Raw genomic sequence first — 17,634 nt, forward strand, 5'->3', positions numbered from 1 at the left:
GTTTGTGCCTGCACCAGCTCTTCCCCTCCCCGCCACTGCTCTGCCAAGGCCCCTCACAGTCACTCTTGGGATGCAGCCCCCCCCCATGTGCCTCGAACTTGACCCCTTTGGGGATGGAAGGGCAGCTCAGTCTGTGAGGTATTCAGTCATCAGCCTCCCGGCTGAGGCTGCCCACGCGGGAGCCAGTTCACAGCAGCTGTGGCCGTGGCCGTAGCCTTTGTGAGGTTGACAATTATTCACTAAGGCTGGAAGAGAGAAAATCCACCTTCTCCCGCTGGAAAGGTTCCTCGCCAGCTGTCAGACTGTACCAGCATTTGGTGCATATGTGGTGCAGACATATGGATGCAATCTAAAGATGAAAGAATCTGTATCTAATTACTAAGCCCTGAATTGTCTTGGCACTCACCCCGGTGATTGTTTGTAAAGATGATGCCTAGACTCCTATAGGGCCAGGAGCTAGGCATTCCCACTTCGGTGACCAGAAACCCCCTGGGCTAGGGGAAAACACCTGAGTCAGAGATGGAAGATCTGGGTTTGATTCCTGGCTCTGCCGGAGATCCCCAGGGGATATGAGTGAGAGTCAGCTCTATTGAAGCCAGTGGAGCAATGCTGATTTACGCCAGCTGAGGATTTGGCCCTGCGTGTGCTTCAGTTTCCCCATTGTGAAATAGAGACAATTTGAGTGGGAAATGGGCTTTTGTGAAAAAGGTTGGAATGTTCTGATTTTTTTGATCCCCCTTTTTTGTTTTTCCCTCTCCCCTTATTACTTTTTTTCTGTCTTGAAAAGGAAAAAGAAAGGGGATGGGTGGAGAACAAGACTGTAAAACTGGAAGACTGTTTGGGTTTTCAGTGTTTTTTTTGTTGTTATTGTAGAAAAATCAAAGAATGAAAAAATTGCCGCAAAAATTTTGGTTTTAAAAAAGCCTCCCCCACCCACCCCCCTTCAAAAAACAGCTTGGAATAAACCATTTCAGCCAGCTGTAGGGGACAATGATCCTTCCCGACCTCGCATGACAGACTCAGTTTGCTAATGTTGATAAAATGCATTGAGATCCTCAGATGGGAGGAATGAGGACACGCACAAAGTATGAGTGTTTATTTCCTGACCGCACCGTGGGACAGAGAGACCCATAACCTGCAGCCTTCTGCCACAATGACATTCCAGCCATGCTTAGCACCCAGGAGTGGCCGGATTCCCAGTAATGGGAGCCAGAGCTGACCCAGGAGAGTCCAGCCAAGCTGGAGATCCTGATCAGAGCTGAGAGGGCAGATGTAGCCTCCTGATTCGATGGGTGCAAGACACAGAACTGCCAATGGGCACCCACCATCTGCAAAACCCGGCACTGCAACTCTAATCCCAGCCTTGTGTGGAGAGACACCCCAGAGGTGGGGGAGGAGGCAGGAGACCTAGCTTGCCCCTACTCTCACCCTTGCAGTGGCCAAGTCCTGTCCTACGGGCTGTGCCCAGCTCCGGCTGTTGAGACCCGGCACACAGGGTTGCAGCTCCATTCAGGTTTGACCTGTCAGCTCTTACATCACAATGCCAAGTGGTGCTGCGACCCCAGTCACCCTGTCTCAGCACCTGGATCCAGGAGCCAGGCCCAGTCCTGTGGGACGGGAGGGAGATGTCACTGCAGGGTGAGTAAAGGGTGGGTTCACTCCCCGCCCCTCCCTGGTCCCCCCCACAGGGGCTCCCATCTGCATCAGGCTGGGAGGAGAGTATGTTTGCCTGATTTTGCACCCTTGGGCTCATGATTTCTGGGAGTGCAATTGAACCCAGGACCACCCCCCATCCCGCAAGCTGCTTCTGGAACTGAGTGAATAACTGATATTTTTGTCTAGAAGCCAAAGCGAAAAATCTGGGGAGGGGAGGGAAAAAATGTTGGTCTGTTTTGAAGCAAAATTGAACTTTTTGTGGGTTTTTTTCGCCAAAATGAAACACCGAAAAAAAATTAGTGTTGGATCCAAAAAATACCCAAAACAAGACCAAATGATTTTTTTTTAATTTTAATTTTTTGTTTTGTTTTCAGGGTGTTTTTTCAATCCAAAATGCACTTTTTTTTTCAGTTTTTCATTTACATTTATTTTCATTGATTCTCACATTTTGAGGGGGAGGAGGTTAATAAATCTAGCTTAAGTTACCCACAAAACATCATTGCAAAATGAAAAATGGAAACATTTACAAACCATTTTGATGTCTTCTAAAACAAAATTTCCCATGAAGTCTAATTTGTAAATAGTTTCGCAAAAAGAAAAGGAGGACTTGTGACACCTTAGAGACTATCAAATTTATTTGAGCATAAGCTCACTTCATCGGATGCATTTGGTGGAAAATACAGTGGGGAGATTTATATACACAGAGAACATGAAACAATGGGTGTTATGTTACACACTGTAACGAGAGTGATCAGGTAAGGTGAGCTATTACCAGCAGGAGAGGGAAAAAAAACCTTTTGTAGCAATAATCAAGGTGGGCCATTCCCAGTGGTTGACAAGAACATGAGAGGAATGGTAGGGGGCAGAAATAAACATGGGGAAATAGTTTTAGTTTGTGTAATGACACATCCACTCCCAGTCTTTATTCAAGCTTAATTTAATGTTGTTCAGTTCACAAATTAATTACAATTCAGCAGTCTCTAATTGGAATCTGTTTTTGAAGTTTTTTTGTTGAAGAATTGCCACTTTTAGGTCTGTAAACGAGTGACCAGAGAGATTGAAGTGTTCACTGACTGGTTTTTGAATGTTATAATTCTTGACGTCTGATTTGTGTCCATTTATTCTTTTATGTAGAGACTGTCCGGTTTGGCCAAGGTACATGGCAGAGGAGCATTGTTGGCACATGATAGCATATTATCACATACCAATATAAGCTTATGCTCAAATAAATTAGTTAGTCTCTAAGGTGCCACAAGTCCCCCTTTTCTTTTTGCGGATACAGACTCACACAGCTGCTACTCTAAATAGTTTCGGTATCTCCAACAAAGCATTTTTTAGTGAATTTACTATTTGCAAAAAAAAAAAAAAAGCCCAGCTTTACTCCTGATGCTGCTACCCCAAGCAGCCACTTTTCCTGGTCTGCTTCTGGTCTCCAAGTGCCTCCTCCAGCAATGGGCTAAGGAGGCAAACTAGGAAAGGAAAACTGGCCAGTCGTTAGTGCCCTAGCCTGGAGCTTGGGAAAACCAGGTTCAATTCCCTGCTGTGTAACAGTCCTGTGAGACCTGGGGTCAGTGCCTTAGGCTGTGTCCAAGCTAGGGGTGTGAGACCTCAGTTGCAGAGACATACTCTCATCTGAGCTAGCATGCTTAAGAGTAGGGTAGCCACAGTGGCACAGGCTGGCCACCCAGAGGACCTCCCCACAGGGCTCAGGTGGGTTTGTACTCAGGCTAGGTGCTCCAATTACTACGTTGGCTTTTTAATGCGCTAGCTCAGATGAGAGCTCGTGAGCATGGCTGTGTGATCTGGGAACCACACCCCAACCTCCAGGTGTAGATGTGGCCTGAGTCTCTCCAGGCTTCAGTTCCCCCTCTGTACTGTGTGGGTAACTGCACTTCCCTGTCTTACAGGGTGAGTGAGGACAAACACATTAAAGAGTGAGTGATGCTAAGGTACCTGGGAACGGGGATCAGATAAATGCCATAGATAGCCTAGGATTCTCCTCTTATTATGCCGACAAAACTACACAGGATCGTTTCAGGGGACAAGACAAGATGTCACGTTTATTATAACACAATTTGATTTAAGACCAATAACTAATATTAGGTATACCTATGTGTACCCCCTCCCCCCCCAAATGTTCTGCAGCTGCTGTATAGCTACCAGTCCTGAATGTAGCTTGAGTTCGTAGCTTATGGCGGCTAACTGGCCAAGAAAGCCGGGCACAAGGAAGGGCTGGGTTTCTGTTGGGCATGCACCGATGTCCTTCCATGTTGGCAGCAGAATGTTACCCTCCAAAGTCTTCCATCTCACCCATCCTTTTTGTTGGCTTTAGTTTGAATCCAGAGTCTATAGGTCTTGCTGTGTCATGCTGCCTCTGGGTTCAGTGTGATTGATCACCCGTCAGTTGCAGACATGACTTTCAGCCTGGGACCTGGCTTTGATGTTTCTTCAATTGTACTTTTGTTCTTTTCTTTTTAGGGTGGACTGTTCTTGCTTTGTCAGGGCTGTTGTCTGCATCTTCACCAATTGGTGTTTACATTTTATTTCATCAGGACAGACTGGGGCTGGAGGTTGATTCCATCATCCATCCGTACCTCATTCACACATCTAAACTAAACGAATAAGATTACAGCAGGGTTTTGCAGAAATGAAGGTTGCAGCAAGCTTTTACAAAATGGAGAGAGCATTTTAAAATGGAATTTGGGACAAGTTAAAATGGAGTTTGAGTTACAATATGGACAAGTGTAATGAATGACAAACAGTGAGCAGAAGTTACAATGTTGAAACAGGTTTCAGAGTACCAGCCGTGTTAGTCTGTATTCGCAAAAAGAAAAGGAGTACTTGTGGCACCTTAGAGACTAACAAATTTATTTGAGCATAAGCTTTCGTGAGCTACAGCTCACTTCATCGGATGCATTTGGTGGAAAATACAGTGGGGAGATTTATATACACACACAGAGAACATGAAACAATGGGTTTTATCATACACACTGTAAGAAGAGTGATCACTTAAGATGAGCCATCACCAGCAGCAGGGAGGGGAAAGGAGGAAAACCTTTCATGGTGACAAGCAAGGTAGGCTATTTCCAGGAGTTAACAAGAACATCTGAGGAACAGTGGGGGGTGCGGTGGAGGGGAGAAATAACATGGGGAAATAGTTTTACTTTGTGTAATGACTCATCCATTCCCAGTCTCTATTCAAGCCTAAGTTAATTGTATCCAGTTTGCAAATTAATTCCAATTCAGCAGTCTCTTGTTGGAGTCTGTTTTTGAAGTTTTTTTGTTGAAGGATAGCCACTCTTAGGTCTGTAATCAAGTGACCGGAGAGATTGAAGTGTTCTCCGACTGGTTTTTGAATGTTATAATTCTTGATGTCTGATTTGTGTCCATTTATTCTTTTACGTAGAGACTGTCCAGTTTGACCAATGTACATGGCAGAGGGGCATTGCTGGCACATGATGGCATATATCACATTGGTAGATGCGCAGGTGAATGAGCCTCTGATAGTGTGGCTGACGTGATTAGGCCCTATGATGGTGTCCCCTGAATAGATATGTGGACAGAGTTGGCAACAGGCTTTGTTGCAAGGATAGGTTCCTGGCTTAGTGGTACTGTTGTGTGGTGTGTGGTTGCTGGTGAATATTTGCTTCAAGTTGGGGGGCTGTCTGTAAGCAAGGACTGGCCTGTCTCCCAAGATCTGTGAGAGTGGTGGGTCGTCCTTCAGGATAGGTTGTAGATCCTTGATGATGCGTTGGAGAGGTTTTAGTTGGGGGCTGAAGGTGATGGCTAGTGGCGTTCTGTTATTTTCTTTGTTGGGCCTGTCCTGTAGTAGGTGACTTCTGGGTACTCTTCTGGCTCTGTCAATCTGTTTCTTCACTTCAGCAGGTGGGTATTGTAGTTGTAGGAATGCATGATAGAGATCTTGTGGGTGTTTGTCTCTATCTGAGGGGTTGGAGCAAATGCGGTTATATCGTAGAGCTTGGCTGTAGACAATGGATCGTGTGGTATGATCTGGATGAAAGCTAGAGGCATGTAGGTAGGAATAGCGGTCAGTAGGTTTCCGATATAGGGTGGTGTTTATGTGACCATCGCGTATTAGTACCGTAGTGTCCAGGAAGTGGATCTCTTGTGTGGACTGGTCCAGGCTGAGGTTGATGGTGGGATGGAAATTGTTGAAATCCTGGTGGAATTCCTCAAGGGCTTCTTTTCCATGGGTCCAGATGATGAAGATGTCATCAATGTAGCGCAAGTAAAGTAGGGGCATTAGGAGACGAGAGCTGAGGAAGCGTTGTTCTAAGTCAGCCATAAAAATGTTGGCATACTGTGGGGCCATGCGGGTACCCATCGCAGTGCCGCTGATTTGAAGGTATACATTGTCCCCAAATGTGAAATAGTTATGGGTGAGGACAAAGTCACAAAGTTCAGCCACCAGGTTAGCCATGACATTATCGGGGATATTGTTCCTGATGGCTTATAGTCATCTTTGTGTGGAATGTTGGTGTAGAGGGCTTCTACATCCATAGTGGCTAGGATGGTGTTTTTAGGAAGATCACTGATGGATTGTAGTTTCCTCAGGAAGTCAGTGGTGTCTCGAAGATAGCTGGGAGTGTTGAAACAGTGCAAGTTTCAGCGATTTAAGCAGCAATTGGATTGAAAGTGAAACTCAATTAGCCAGTTATTGGGGTAACCGGTTTTATGAATGAATGTTGTTTCATTCATATAACTTTTCTTATGAAGTTATATTAATAAAGTGAACAATTAAAAACAATTTAATTGATCAGTTCTACACTCTAGCAGGTGGATTTCCTTCCCCTGGCCCATACTGCAGTTATCTGTGCTGGAGGGGATGGTCTGGCAGCTCCATGGATAATGAAAGGAAGGAGACAATACAGGAGTCAGTCTAACTGGATTCCTTGTCCATGCAGCCAGCCTGTCATACTCACTGTGGAAATCCCCCTTGCAGGAGACGGGAACAGATGCCAGATGATCGCAAGAGTGGCCGAGCTTTTTGATCAAAGGAAAAATTTAGTCCCAGGGCTTTCTCGTGTCTCCTCCAATGATGTCCCATTGCCCGTTGGAGACCTGCTGATGCCTGGTGAGAAATGAGAGATGTTTTCATGACTGCTGTGGTTGTGGCAGATGCCCCTTCATAGCGTATGCCTGGTTGCCACTTTCCCTTTTGCAAACAGCAAGGAAGGGTGTGAGGATTGTGTATCAGCATAGCACCTAGAGGTAGCAATCGGGGATCGAGGCCCCAGTGTGCCAGGTGCTGTACACAAATAGAATATACAGACAGTCCCAGCCCAAAAAGCTTAAAAGCCCATGCTTTATTACTAGGGACTCGGCCATGAAAACAGGCTGGCAAGATGCTCCTGCTCTGTCTGGGACACACAGACTGCCTCAAGGTGAGGATGTCCCATCCAGACTCTCCAGTGTGGAATAAGCAGGAGATGAGCTTTTCATGACCAGGGTTCTCGGTTCCTACAAATGGCTCTGGCCCTGGAAGTTAGAGGGAAAGGAACATAGAAAGGATGTACTACAAGTGGGCAGCATGGGCCCATGGTTAGACCATGACACTGGGGACCTGTAGTCTGTTCCCAGCTCTGACACTAATCTATTATGTGATCTTTGGCAAGTCACTTCATTTCTCTGTTCCCTCTCCCGTCCCTTGTCTGTTTGGTTTGTAAGCTCTTAAGGGCAGGGGTTATGCAGACACAGTGCCTGGCAAAAGAGGGCTCCCATCTTAGACAGGGAGGTCTTGACATTCTAATGCTGCTAGCAATGAAGGCCCTCCATTGTTTCTTCACAGATCGTTTTCAGCAGGGCATGGGCAGCATTCTCAAGTATAAGAGTGTTGGATGTTGCAATTTAAAACACCCCCAATTTCAAAGCAGGCATCGTGGCAATGAGCATTTGCCGGAGTACAAGTCCTCACAAGCATAACACAACTGCCCTCTCGGAAGGGGAGGAAGAGTTTAATTCAGTGCATACTTATAGTGGAGGGATTTCCATATTTCTGCCTCTGCCATACTGCTCCATCCATAATCCCAGGGCCTGATCTCAGCCCTCATTCCTCCTTTGCCAGCACTATACCTAGCATCAAGCGCACCCAAGAGAATAACCTTGGCTCTGAAATGTGTGGCTCCTTATCTGCCTGTGCCAGGCGTCAGGGAGAGGCTGGGAGAGCTGCCGGCTCGTTGCTGACACTGGCTTTCTCCGCATCGACAGAGGGGAAGAGGAAACGAACTAGCAAACTAACATTTGGGAAGATCCAGAATAGAAACACCCAGGCAGGATTTTTTGGAATGAGTTCTGATACGCCTACGCCTGGCAAGCAGCCTGAGCTAAGGGCTGCCTGACTGATCCTATTCATGCTGAAGTCAATGGCTGCTCCCAGGGCAGGATGGGGCCCGTAGTGGGGACTCTAGAGCAAGAAGCACCCAAATCATACACGCACAAACTGCCCCTCTCCCAGTAGGGTGTGGTGCATGATATAGCAGAGGGGATGGGCACAGTGACTGATATAGCAGTGGGGCATAGGGGATGGTATAGCAGTGGCCCCAGAGGGCTTTGCTACACTAAACAGACCCCTTGGCTCCATCTGAAACCAGCACAGATATGTGCATTGACATGTGCTGTTATTTCCCTTATTCAAAAGAATACCGTAGTATCCGACAGTACTGGCCCACAATACTGTAGTACCCTACAACGATGGCCCAGAATACCATCGCTAACAGCAGAGTAAGTGAAGTTTGGGCCATTACAGGATGATGAGAGTCAAAGGAGCATTCCGGACGTGAATTGTGACATGCATGCTCCTTCCCAGACAAATTGGAAGATTGGGCCAAAAGAAATCTAATGAGGTTCAATAAGGATAAGTGCAGGGTCCTGCACTTAGGATGGAAGAATCCAATGCACCGCTACAGACTAGGGACCGAATGGCTCGGCAGCAGTTCTGCGGAAAAGGACCTAGGGGTGACAGTGGACGAGAAGCTGGATATGAGTCAGCAGTGTGCCCTTGTTGCCAAGAAGGCCAATGGCATTTTGGGATGTATAAGTAGGGGCATAGCGAGCAGATCGAGGGACGTGATCGTTCCCCTCTATTCGACACTGGTGAGGCCTCATCTGGAGTACTGTGTCCAGTTTTGGGCCCCACACTACAAGAAGGATGTGGATAAATTGGAAAGAGTACAGCGAAGGGCAACAAAAATGATTAGGGGTCTAGAGCACATGACTTATGAGGAGAGGCTGAGGGAGCTGGGATTGTTTAGTCTGCAGAAGAGAAGAATGAGGGGGGATTTGATAGCTGCTTTCAACTACCTGAAAGGGGGTTTCAAAGAGGATGGCTCTAGACTGTTCTCAATGGTAGCAGATGACAGAACGAGGAGTAATGGTCTCAAGTTGCAATGGGGGAGGTTTAGATTGGATATTAGGAAAAACTTTTTCACTAAGAGGGTGGTGAAACACTGGAATGCGTTACCTAGGGAGGTGGTAGAATCTCCTTCCTTAGAGGTTTTTAAGGTCAGGCTTGACAAAGCCCTGGCTAGGATGATTTAACTGGGACTTGGTCCTGCTTTGAGCAGGGGGTTGGACTAGATGACCTTCTGGGGTCCCTTCCAACCCTGATATTCTATGATTCTATGATTCCCCTGACCCAGAGTCTGGTAATGCCCTCAAATTCAACTCTCACCCAGCCTGTCTTGGTGCCTGCCCCGCCCAGCCCAGCCTCTGCCGATAGAAATGTCTGAAGAGCTATAACGACACCAGATGAAGAGAACATTAGACAAAAGAATCTATCGGTTGTGTGCTATGCAAGAATTGCGCATCCGAAATGAACAGAGATTACAGGGGAGAGTAGCAGGGGAGCTTCTGATTAATTCAGAAAGGGCCTTAAATGGTCACCGCATGTAACAGAGACGCTGGGGCTGGACCGGGGGCACCGGGGCTCCTGGGATCCCTTTAGCATTTAGCATGCAATCCGTTGGCTCCAAGGACAGGAGCGTAGTCTTCCATAAATCAGCCGTGCCGGGTACACACAGAGGGCTGGAGCTCCACTGAGGATCTTGCCCAATGTCTGTGCCATTGCAAACATGCCACTGGGAATGCCAGGCACAGTGGCAACAGGAAGCGTGAATAAGGTTTTGATAGAAAAACAAACTCTATCAAATCTCTCATGACTCCAGGCGATGGGGCTGGGAGCTGTTTTCTGGTATCTGGCTGATATTGCTGGGTATCTTGTGAAATCAGCTGCTGCCTTCACTTGCAACTGATGCTACAGCCTGTAGAGCAGTTAGCCCCAACCAAGCTGAAGGTCAGCTGGGACCCTGATTCAATCAGCAGGGCTGTGTTGGACATCTCACAGTCTTCCATGTGTGGTTTTCCTGGGGCCAATTTGCTTTTCAGTGGCTTGTTTGGCTCATTTCAATTCCCAGGGAACAGGTATCCCCATCCATCTGGCACCTTCATTGAGAGCCCCAGCTAAATTAGTCTCTTCTCCACCATGATGTGCTCTTTTGATGTCCACGGGCCAGTTTCTCTGCACAGCTCCACTGTCTCCGTTTCCTTTCTCCTAACTTTTGTCTTGTCTATGTAGGCCTAGGTCCTGCAAAGGCTTGTGCACACGCTTGACTTCAGTAGTGCAGAAAGTTCAGCACCTGCATAAGTCTTTGCAGGATTGAGGCCTTTGGTTGTAAACTGTTTAGAGCAGGGATCATCTCATATTCTGTATTTGTACAGCGCCTAGCACAATGGGACATGTAGGCGCTACTCTACTACAAATATCAACAACGGAAAAATGGAACTAAAGTATAGTTATATCCCCAGTTGTGTATTTCCTGACTGAATCTAAGACAGATCTTACACACATACACATACATACGTATTCATTCTTGGGCTGAGACCAAGTATGGAAAGTTTCCTCCCAAAAGGGAAATTGCTTAAATATCTCCCAGTGAGTAAAATGGCAGCTGAGTTGCATCCTTAGGGCTTGGTCTTGTATCAGGATCCACTATCCTTGGCCCCTGTGCAGAGTTTATGCAGAGTCTTGCTGGATCTCCACATGGGTGTAGGGCTCCAAGCTAGCAGATCCTGGGCAGGATCAGGGCCTCAACTGTAGCTTTTACTTCCTGTGAAAGCTTCATGCAGTGCTAGTGTTGTTTGCAAAGCATTTTGGGATGAAAGGTGCTAGACTGGTATCAGTTTCTGGGCCTAACACAGCCTTGGCATGAGCAACAGCCATTCAGTCGAAATCGGTTGCGTCTCATACACCAGTGCTAAATTAGACGCATTAGTACTATTCATTGTTAATGCTATTTCTTCCCCACAGCTACCAGCCTGCTACTTTCCCTGAGTGCTAAAGTTACTGAAAATATCTATTTGTGATATTTCACACTCTTCCTAGCAAATAACTGAAAAAACCTGCTTCCTTTCCAAAATACCACCCGCTCAGTTATTGTAGGGTTGCTCATGAAAGTCCTGATCCTGTAAACACGCTGCACCTAAAACTCCATTAAACAGTCAACGGGAGCTGGTTTTGTCATGCAGGTGCCCATAAACTGAGTGAAGATACTGGTTTGTTATTGTTACTGGTAGTGTTTATGGCTGCACGGCTGCACACAGTGGTTTGTTATGGTCATAAACACTGGGTTACTGGTAGCGATTCTCCAACCGGAAACAAATATTTTGGAGAAAAAATAAACCCCATAAAAATCCTACAGATTTTGCAAAGAACTGTCAGGAGAAAAGCAGATCCAATTTTTCCAAATCCTCTTCCCCACAAGCCTGACTGTTCTCAAATCAGACCTAGGAAAGAGAGGAGAAACTCACATTGAAACAGGGTGCTATATCCTTAACTCACCACATTGTCCCCTATAGATCTCAAGATCTGTAGGCGTTAACATATCAGATGGGCTGCAGTAGCTAACTCAGCAAGATGACAGGTTTCAGAGTAGCAGCCGTGTTAGTCTGTATTTGCAAAAAGAAAAGGAGTGAGCTCAGCTGTAGCTCACGAAAGCTTATGCTCTAATAAATTTGTTAGTCTCTAAGATGCCACAAGTACTCCTTTTCTTTCAGCAAGATGAGTTGAGGACACAGCTTTACCCTTAGCACGGAATTTCCTGGCTTTTTCCATCAGGCAAACATTAATTTTTTTCCTGAGTTTCCAAAGAGCTGAAATAAACATGGCTGGGGGTTTATTAGTTTTTTAAACAATTTAGCAACCTTTCCCCAGTTTGTTATGAGACCCAGGCATCTTTGTTTATGCATCAGAATCCTTCACCCTGTTAGCTCAGCCCTGTGCATAGCACTTGCTGACTAGTAGATGGAGCATTGTGGTAATTTGGGGACAACAAAAATAGCAGCTACTGCATTGTGTCTTCTGATTTCCTAGTGGTGAGCTGGGATGAATTTAAAATAAAAAAAAAGCAAATATGTAAAATTCAAAATGATTGAACCTCTTCAAGTGTCTAATATAACAAAGACATATTCAGTAGGCTCAGCTCTGCTGTCAGTTGTAATATATTAAGTGTACACAATAGCCTACATCACAATAGCTGAATACCTAAAACTCCCATTGATTTCAATGGAGGCTACAGGTGCTTTGACTCCTAGAGATAACAACAATACCAGCCTCTCATAGAATGTTTTTCAGCCATAGATCCCAAGGGAGGGTCGGTCTCACTTCACAGATATGGAAACTGAAGCATAGAGTTATCAGCCCACGGCCACGGAGCAAGTAAGTGACAGAGCTGTGACTGGTTTCAAAGTAGCAGCCATGTTAGTCTGTATTCGCAAAAAGAAAAGGAGTACTTGTGGCACCTTAGAGACTAACAAATGTATTTGAGCATAAGCTTTCGTGAGCTACAGCTCACTTCATCGGATGCATGTGACTAGAACCCAAGTCTCCTGGTTCTTAGTTCATTGCACTAATGTGACGAAGCGGGAATTTTCTTAATGTTTTGTATGAATACTGTGTGTGCCTCAGTTTCCCCTATGTGTTGCACAAGTATCTAGGTGGTGGGACAAGGGTGTGTAGTTGTTGCAGCAATCCCTAGAGGGCAGGTATGACTGCTATCTAGCTCCGTTTGCCCAGACAGTGGCCTGACACACTGTATCTTGGCAACTAATGACTGGGGCCCATCCTTTGCAAGAGCCAGCTGGAGGAGTTGGAGAACAGAGAGAGAGGTGGAGGCGAGATGACCAGTTTGCCTGAGATGGAGGACATGCAAATGGGCATGACTGAGGGTGGGCTGCTGGAAGCTGGGCAGTCTCCAGGTTTGGAACTCAGGGGGAGAGCCCAGGCTCTGGGTCTCCCCAAGATGGACTTTACTAAATGTTCCTACGTTCTGTGCTAACAAGATCTGCTCTACACTGTGTTCCAGATGACTAATAAACCTTTCTGTTTTACACCACTGTCTGGGAGTCACTGCTGACTGCAAAGTTGGGGTGCATGGCCCTTTGGGGCATGTAATGCTTCCCCGGGTGTCCCATCCGGATGGATTACCTGTGGGGAGTTCATGGCATGAAACAGGAGTGTTGAATGCCCTAAGATCAGACCCAGGAGGCGCTGAAGGGAAGGAGGCTTTCCCTAGTGAGAGTGTGCTCTGAGGGGTGTCACACGACAAGGGGTCCTGTTGGAACTTCATTCGGAGCTGTTCCGGAGCACCAGACTTGCTCTCCCGAGACAGCTAGCCACTGGACCAAGCTGAAACGCATACGTGTACCATGCGAAGATGCTAAGCTGGTTTCAGTGCAGTCTTCACAGCCCTGTAGAAGGCTTGCACAAACATAACATCATTTCATACCATTTTTGTGGGTGGAAATGTTGTCTGTCTGCACAGTCCTGATGTAGTGGGCTTGATGGTGATTTTCTGAGGCTTGCCCAAGATAAGCTCTCTGCTGGTGTCGCCGAGCTCTGACCACCTGCCACAAAGTGACTACGTACTGAGAAATGGTGTGAAGTAAATAGGATGAAATTCAGTAAGGACAAATGCAAAGTACTCCACTTAGGAAGGAACAGTCAGTTGCACACATACAAAATTGGAAGTAAGTGCCTAGGAAGGAGTACTGCGAAAGGGATCTGGGGGTCATAGTGGATCACAAGCTAAATGTGAGTGAACAGTGTAACACTATTGCAAAAAAAAAGCAAACATCATTCTGGGATGTATTAGCAGGAGTATTGTAAGCAAGACGTGAGAAGTAATTCTTCCGCTCTACTCCACACTGATTAGGCCTCAGCTGGAGTATTGTGTCCAGTTCCGGGTGCCACGTGTCCAAGATGTGGACAAATTGGAGAAAGTCCAGAGAAGTGCAACAAAAATGATTAAAGATCTAGAAAACCGGACCTATGAGGTAAAGCTGAAAAAACTGGGTTTGGTTAGACTGGAGAGAAGATCAAGAGGGGACATGATAACAGTTTTCAAGTACATAAAAGATTATCATCAAGAGGAGGGAGAAAAATTGTTCTTCTTAACCTCTGAGGATAGAACAAGAAGCAGTGGGCTTAAATGGCAGCAAGGGTGGTTTAGGTTGGACATTACAAAAAACTTCCTGTCAGGGTGGTTAAGCACTGGAATAAATTGCCTAGGGAGGTTGTGGAATTTCCATCACTGGGGATTTTTAAGAGCAGGTTAGACAAACACCTGCCAGGGATGGTCTAGATAATACTTAGTCCTGCCATGAGTGCAGGGGACTGGACTAGATGACCTCTCAAGGTCCCTTCCAGTCCCACATGTCTATAAAATAGATTGGCACGTATGGGCACAGAAAAATAAGGTGAATTCTGCAACTTTTACCATATTAAAGGCTTGCCTGCCTTTGAATTGAATGCACGCAACCCCACCCGCTCCCCATCCCGCCAAACGGGAAAAGTGACCACCTCGGGAGAAGGAGTCCCCGGGCTGTGTCACTGCTTTGGGGGCAGAGCGTTCCCCAGGCTCAGCCCGCGGCTCTCTGGGCCTCGGGTCCCTGTCCCACTCGGGTCTTTCACAGGCTTGGGGGGGACGGGGACGCTGCAGGCAGCAGAATGTTTGCCCTGGGGGGCGTGGGAGAGCCCTTTGCCGGGCAGGGATCCCTTCCCCGGTCTGCTGGGCGCCTGGCTTGGGCCCTCCCTGCGAGGACACGGAGAGCGGGCTGGTAATTGCTCATTCCCCCCCCCCCCCCGCCCCGCAGCGCGCCCCCTTGCGGCTGCCTTGGGAGGGGGGGGTGAGAGGCGCCGAACTACATCTCCCAGAGCCCCCCGGCCGGGCCGGGCCGAGCAGGCGCCATTCCCCCAGCGAGGCGCCCCGCCGCCGGCAGGGGCGACGCGAAGGTGGGAGCAGGAGGGGCGCGGAGCCGCGCCAGCTCCATGCCGCAGGATGCGCTGAGCGGGGGGTGGGAGCTGCCGCCGCCGCCGCCGCCGCCGCCGCCCGGGAGCATCGCAGCGCGGCCGGGATGGAGGCGCTGAGACGCTGCCGGCCCCAGGCTGCCCGCTCCGCCCGCCGCCGCCGCCGCGCCCGAGCCGCCGCTCTCCCGTCGGGAGCCATGTAACCGCCCGGCTGCTCGCGGATCGCTCCGGCCCCCGGCTCGCTGCCGAGATGAAGAAGCAATTCAACCGCATGCGGCAGCTCGCCAACCAGACCGTGGGCAGGTAAGGGGCGGGGAGCGGGACCGAACCGGGGCCCCGCTGCGCGTGGGGGGGAGGGGGCAGCAGCAGCCTGGGGAACCCCCCACTCGTGGGTCCGGTCACTTCCCAGCCAGGGGCCCTTCCTCCCGCTCCGTGCCGCGCCCCTCCCCGGCTGGCTAAATCGCTCTGGCGGGGCGAGTGGCCTCGCAGCTCCCAGACCTGTGTGTAGCATCCGCCTCCCTCCCCAGCCTCCTTCCCCCGGGAAATCCGCCAGCCAGTCGCTTGGCTCTCTCTGTGCTAGCGCCTTAGTCCTCGGCCACCCCCCGGGCGAGCCGCTGCTGGGGCTGGACCCAGGCTGGGGCTGTGCAGTGCCCATGGGTACCCTGCGCAGTGGGTGCCTTGTGCCTTGTCAGGGCTGCTCCTTGGCCTGACGGGTTGTGTTAGGAGCCTGCTGGCTTGGGCGATGGATGGTATCGGTGCGGTGGATTTTTCCAGATGTGCCTCACCTGGATGGCTGTCCCTGCCTATTCGCTGGCATGCCCCGTCCTTTAGTCCTCCGTGGCGTTTCCTGCAGGGTGAGGTCTCTGCTGGCATCCTCTCGCTGGGCACCCGCTCGCCTGGCCTTCCTGAGGGGGTCAGCGGCAGCAGGAGTTCGCAGGGGCTAGAGAGGAGGTTGGAGCAGGTGTTGGAAAGGCTGGGAAGGGAGAGAGATGCTGGCAGCAGGCAAGAGCCCAGCAGTAAACAGGGCACAACTCGGCCAGCCAATGAAGTTTGCTTTGGACTCTGGAGTCAGGCCCCGATCCTGCAGCGAAATGGGGCTCCGCGGGGGGTGGGCATGCACAGCTGTGGACAGATCGGGGCCTTAGCGACACTCCCCAAAGATGGTGCCACTGATAAAAGGCACAAACAAGCCAGACGCTCATTTTGGTTACATTTGGGTTTTGCCCTCCGGTATTGTGTCATGATGGGAATAGAGCGTCAGCTATGTTGTGTTGTGGCCAGGCCTGGCCCAGTCCTATCCACCTGGACTGATTGATTAAGGAGGCTCTTTGTGGTGCCAGTTAAACTCCACTGTGGGGATGAACATTGTTCTGTTTCTTTGATGACTGGATGTCATTCCTGGACTATTGCCACAGACCCTGTATCAGTTTCTCTGGGTTTTGGCTTTGACACTGAACTCATCTCAGGCTGAATCCGGTTGGCTGGTGCCTGGATGGAGCTGGCAGGGTTGATCCTGATTCTGCAATGAGCTCTGCGCAGATGGATCCCATCAAAGTCAGTTTGGGCATGGGGGATGCCCGGGGCAACTCACCGTGAGATAGGATCTCGATTGGTTGTCCTACGCCTATCCCTAGGATTATGCTTGCTAGGATTGGATGGAGCTTGGGAACATCGGGAATACTCTGCGTGATGTGCTATCTGGGACTGTGTCCAAAGACATGGTTTGGTTTATTGTTGTATAATTCTCCAAGATTTTGCAATGGCTTTCTATATAGAGAGAAAGGAGGAGAGATTTCTTTCTTTTCTTTCTCTAATTAAACAAGTTCTTTTAGCTGTCAGAGAGGTGCAGGGGCAATGGAAGGGGAGGGCAGCTGGGTGGATTTTGTGGAACGTTATAACCCAGAAAATGCACCCCCAGGGCAGTGTATTTTGGCTTCTAACCTGTTTGTTGTCAGAATCTCATACGCCTTCTAACCTTTGGAGTGATAGTATTGAAAATAACAAGCCCATGAATCGGCTGAATTCACATCGCACTTGTAAGATGCCCAAAACGGAGTTCACCATTTGCAGAGATCTGTTGGGGTGTCATGTCTCTGAATTGCATCTGTGCAGTTCACAACCACAAACAGAGTGATCCTGGCGGCCTCTGGTAACCCGGCCTCTATGACGGCTCTGTTTTGCATTAGCTCATGGAGGTTTGTTGTTTTTTATGTCGTTTGCTATGCAGCTCTGAGATGCAATGCGATGCTGTCTTGCCATATGGTCTGATTCAGGATGGAACTTGCACTCATGCTTAAATGCCTCACTTTCTATGATACCAGATCACACTGAGCAGTGGCCCCAGTCAGTGTTTGGGCTCCTTTGTGCTAGGTGCTGTGCACACAACTAACAAAACATGGAGCTTACTCAAGGGCTGTTGGATGCAAGGTTTGAAATCACAAGAAAAATCCAATCAGCTCAGACTCGCAATGATGTCATTTTTATTTCTTTTTGCTTTTGGAGGAGGGGGACTGAACGGCTCCTCTGTTAGATATTCACCATGCACAGCAAGGGATTGCATCGGCCCTGGTTTGAGTTGCTGTTGCACTATAAAACTGCATGGCACTTTGCAGAGAAGAAAAGATAGATTCCCTGCCCCAAGGCGCTTACAATCTCAG

The 17,634-nt window shown here is 48.5% G+C and overlaps 1 protein-coding gene across 13 annotated transcripts in view; it reads left to right on the top strand.

Moving 5' to 3' along the window:
• The first annotated feature begins 14,951 nt into the window (after positions 1-14,951).
• Positions 14,952-17,634, top strand: part of ARHGAP44 (Rho GTPase activating protein 44) — a 160,695-nt gene continuing 158,012 nt past the window's right edge. For 5 of the 13 annotated variants that reach the window (XM_043497300.1, XM_043497301.1, XM_038372168.2 and 2 more), the window contains exon 1: positions 14,960-15,280. In XM_043497300.1, the coding sequence (XP_043353235.1) occupies positions 15,228-15,280 (53 nt within the window). In that variant the 5' untranslated portion in view covers positions 14,960-15,227. Of the gene's footprint in view, positions 15,281-17,634 lie in introns of all 13 variants that reach the window. The other 8 variants (XM_043497307.1, XM_038372176.2, XM_038372177.2 and 5 more) reach the window with 5 other exon arrangements.

This window comes from Dermochelys coriacea, chromosome 14 (genome assembly GCF_009764565.3).
Source record: "Dermochelys coriacea isolate rDerCor1 chromosome 14, rDerCor1.pri.v4, whole genome shotgun sequence".
NCBI lineage: Eukaryota > Metazoa > Chordata > Testudines > Dermochelyidae > Dermochelys > Dermochelys coriacea.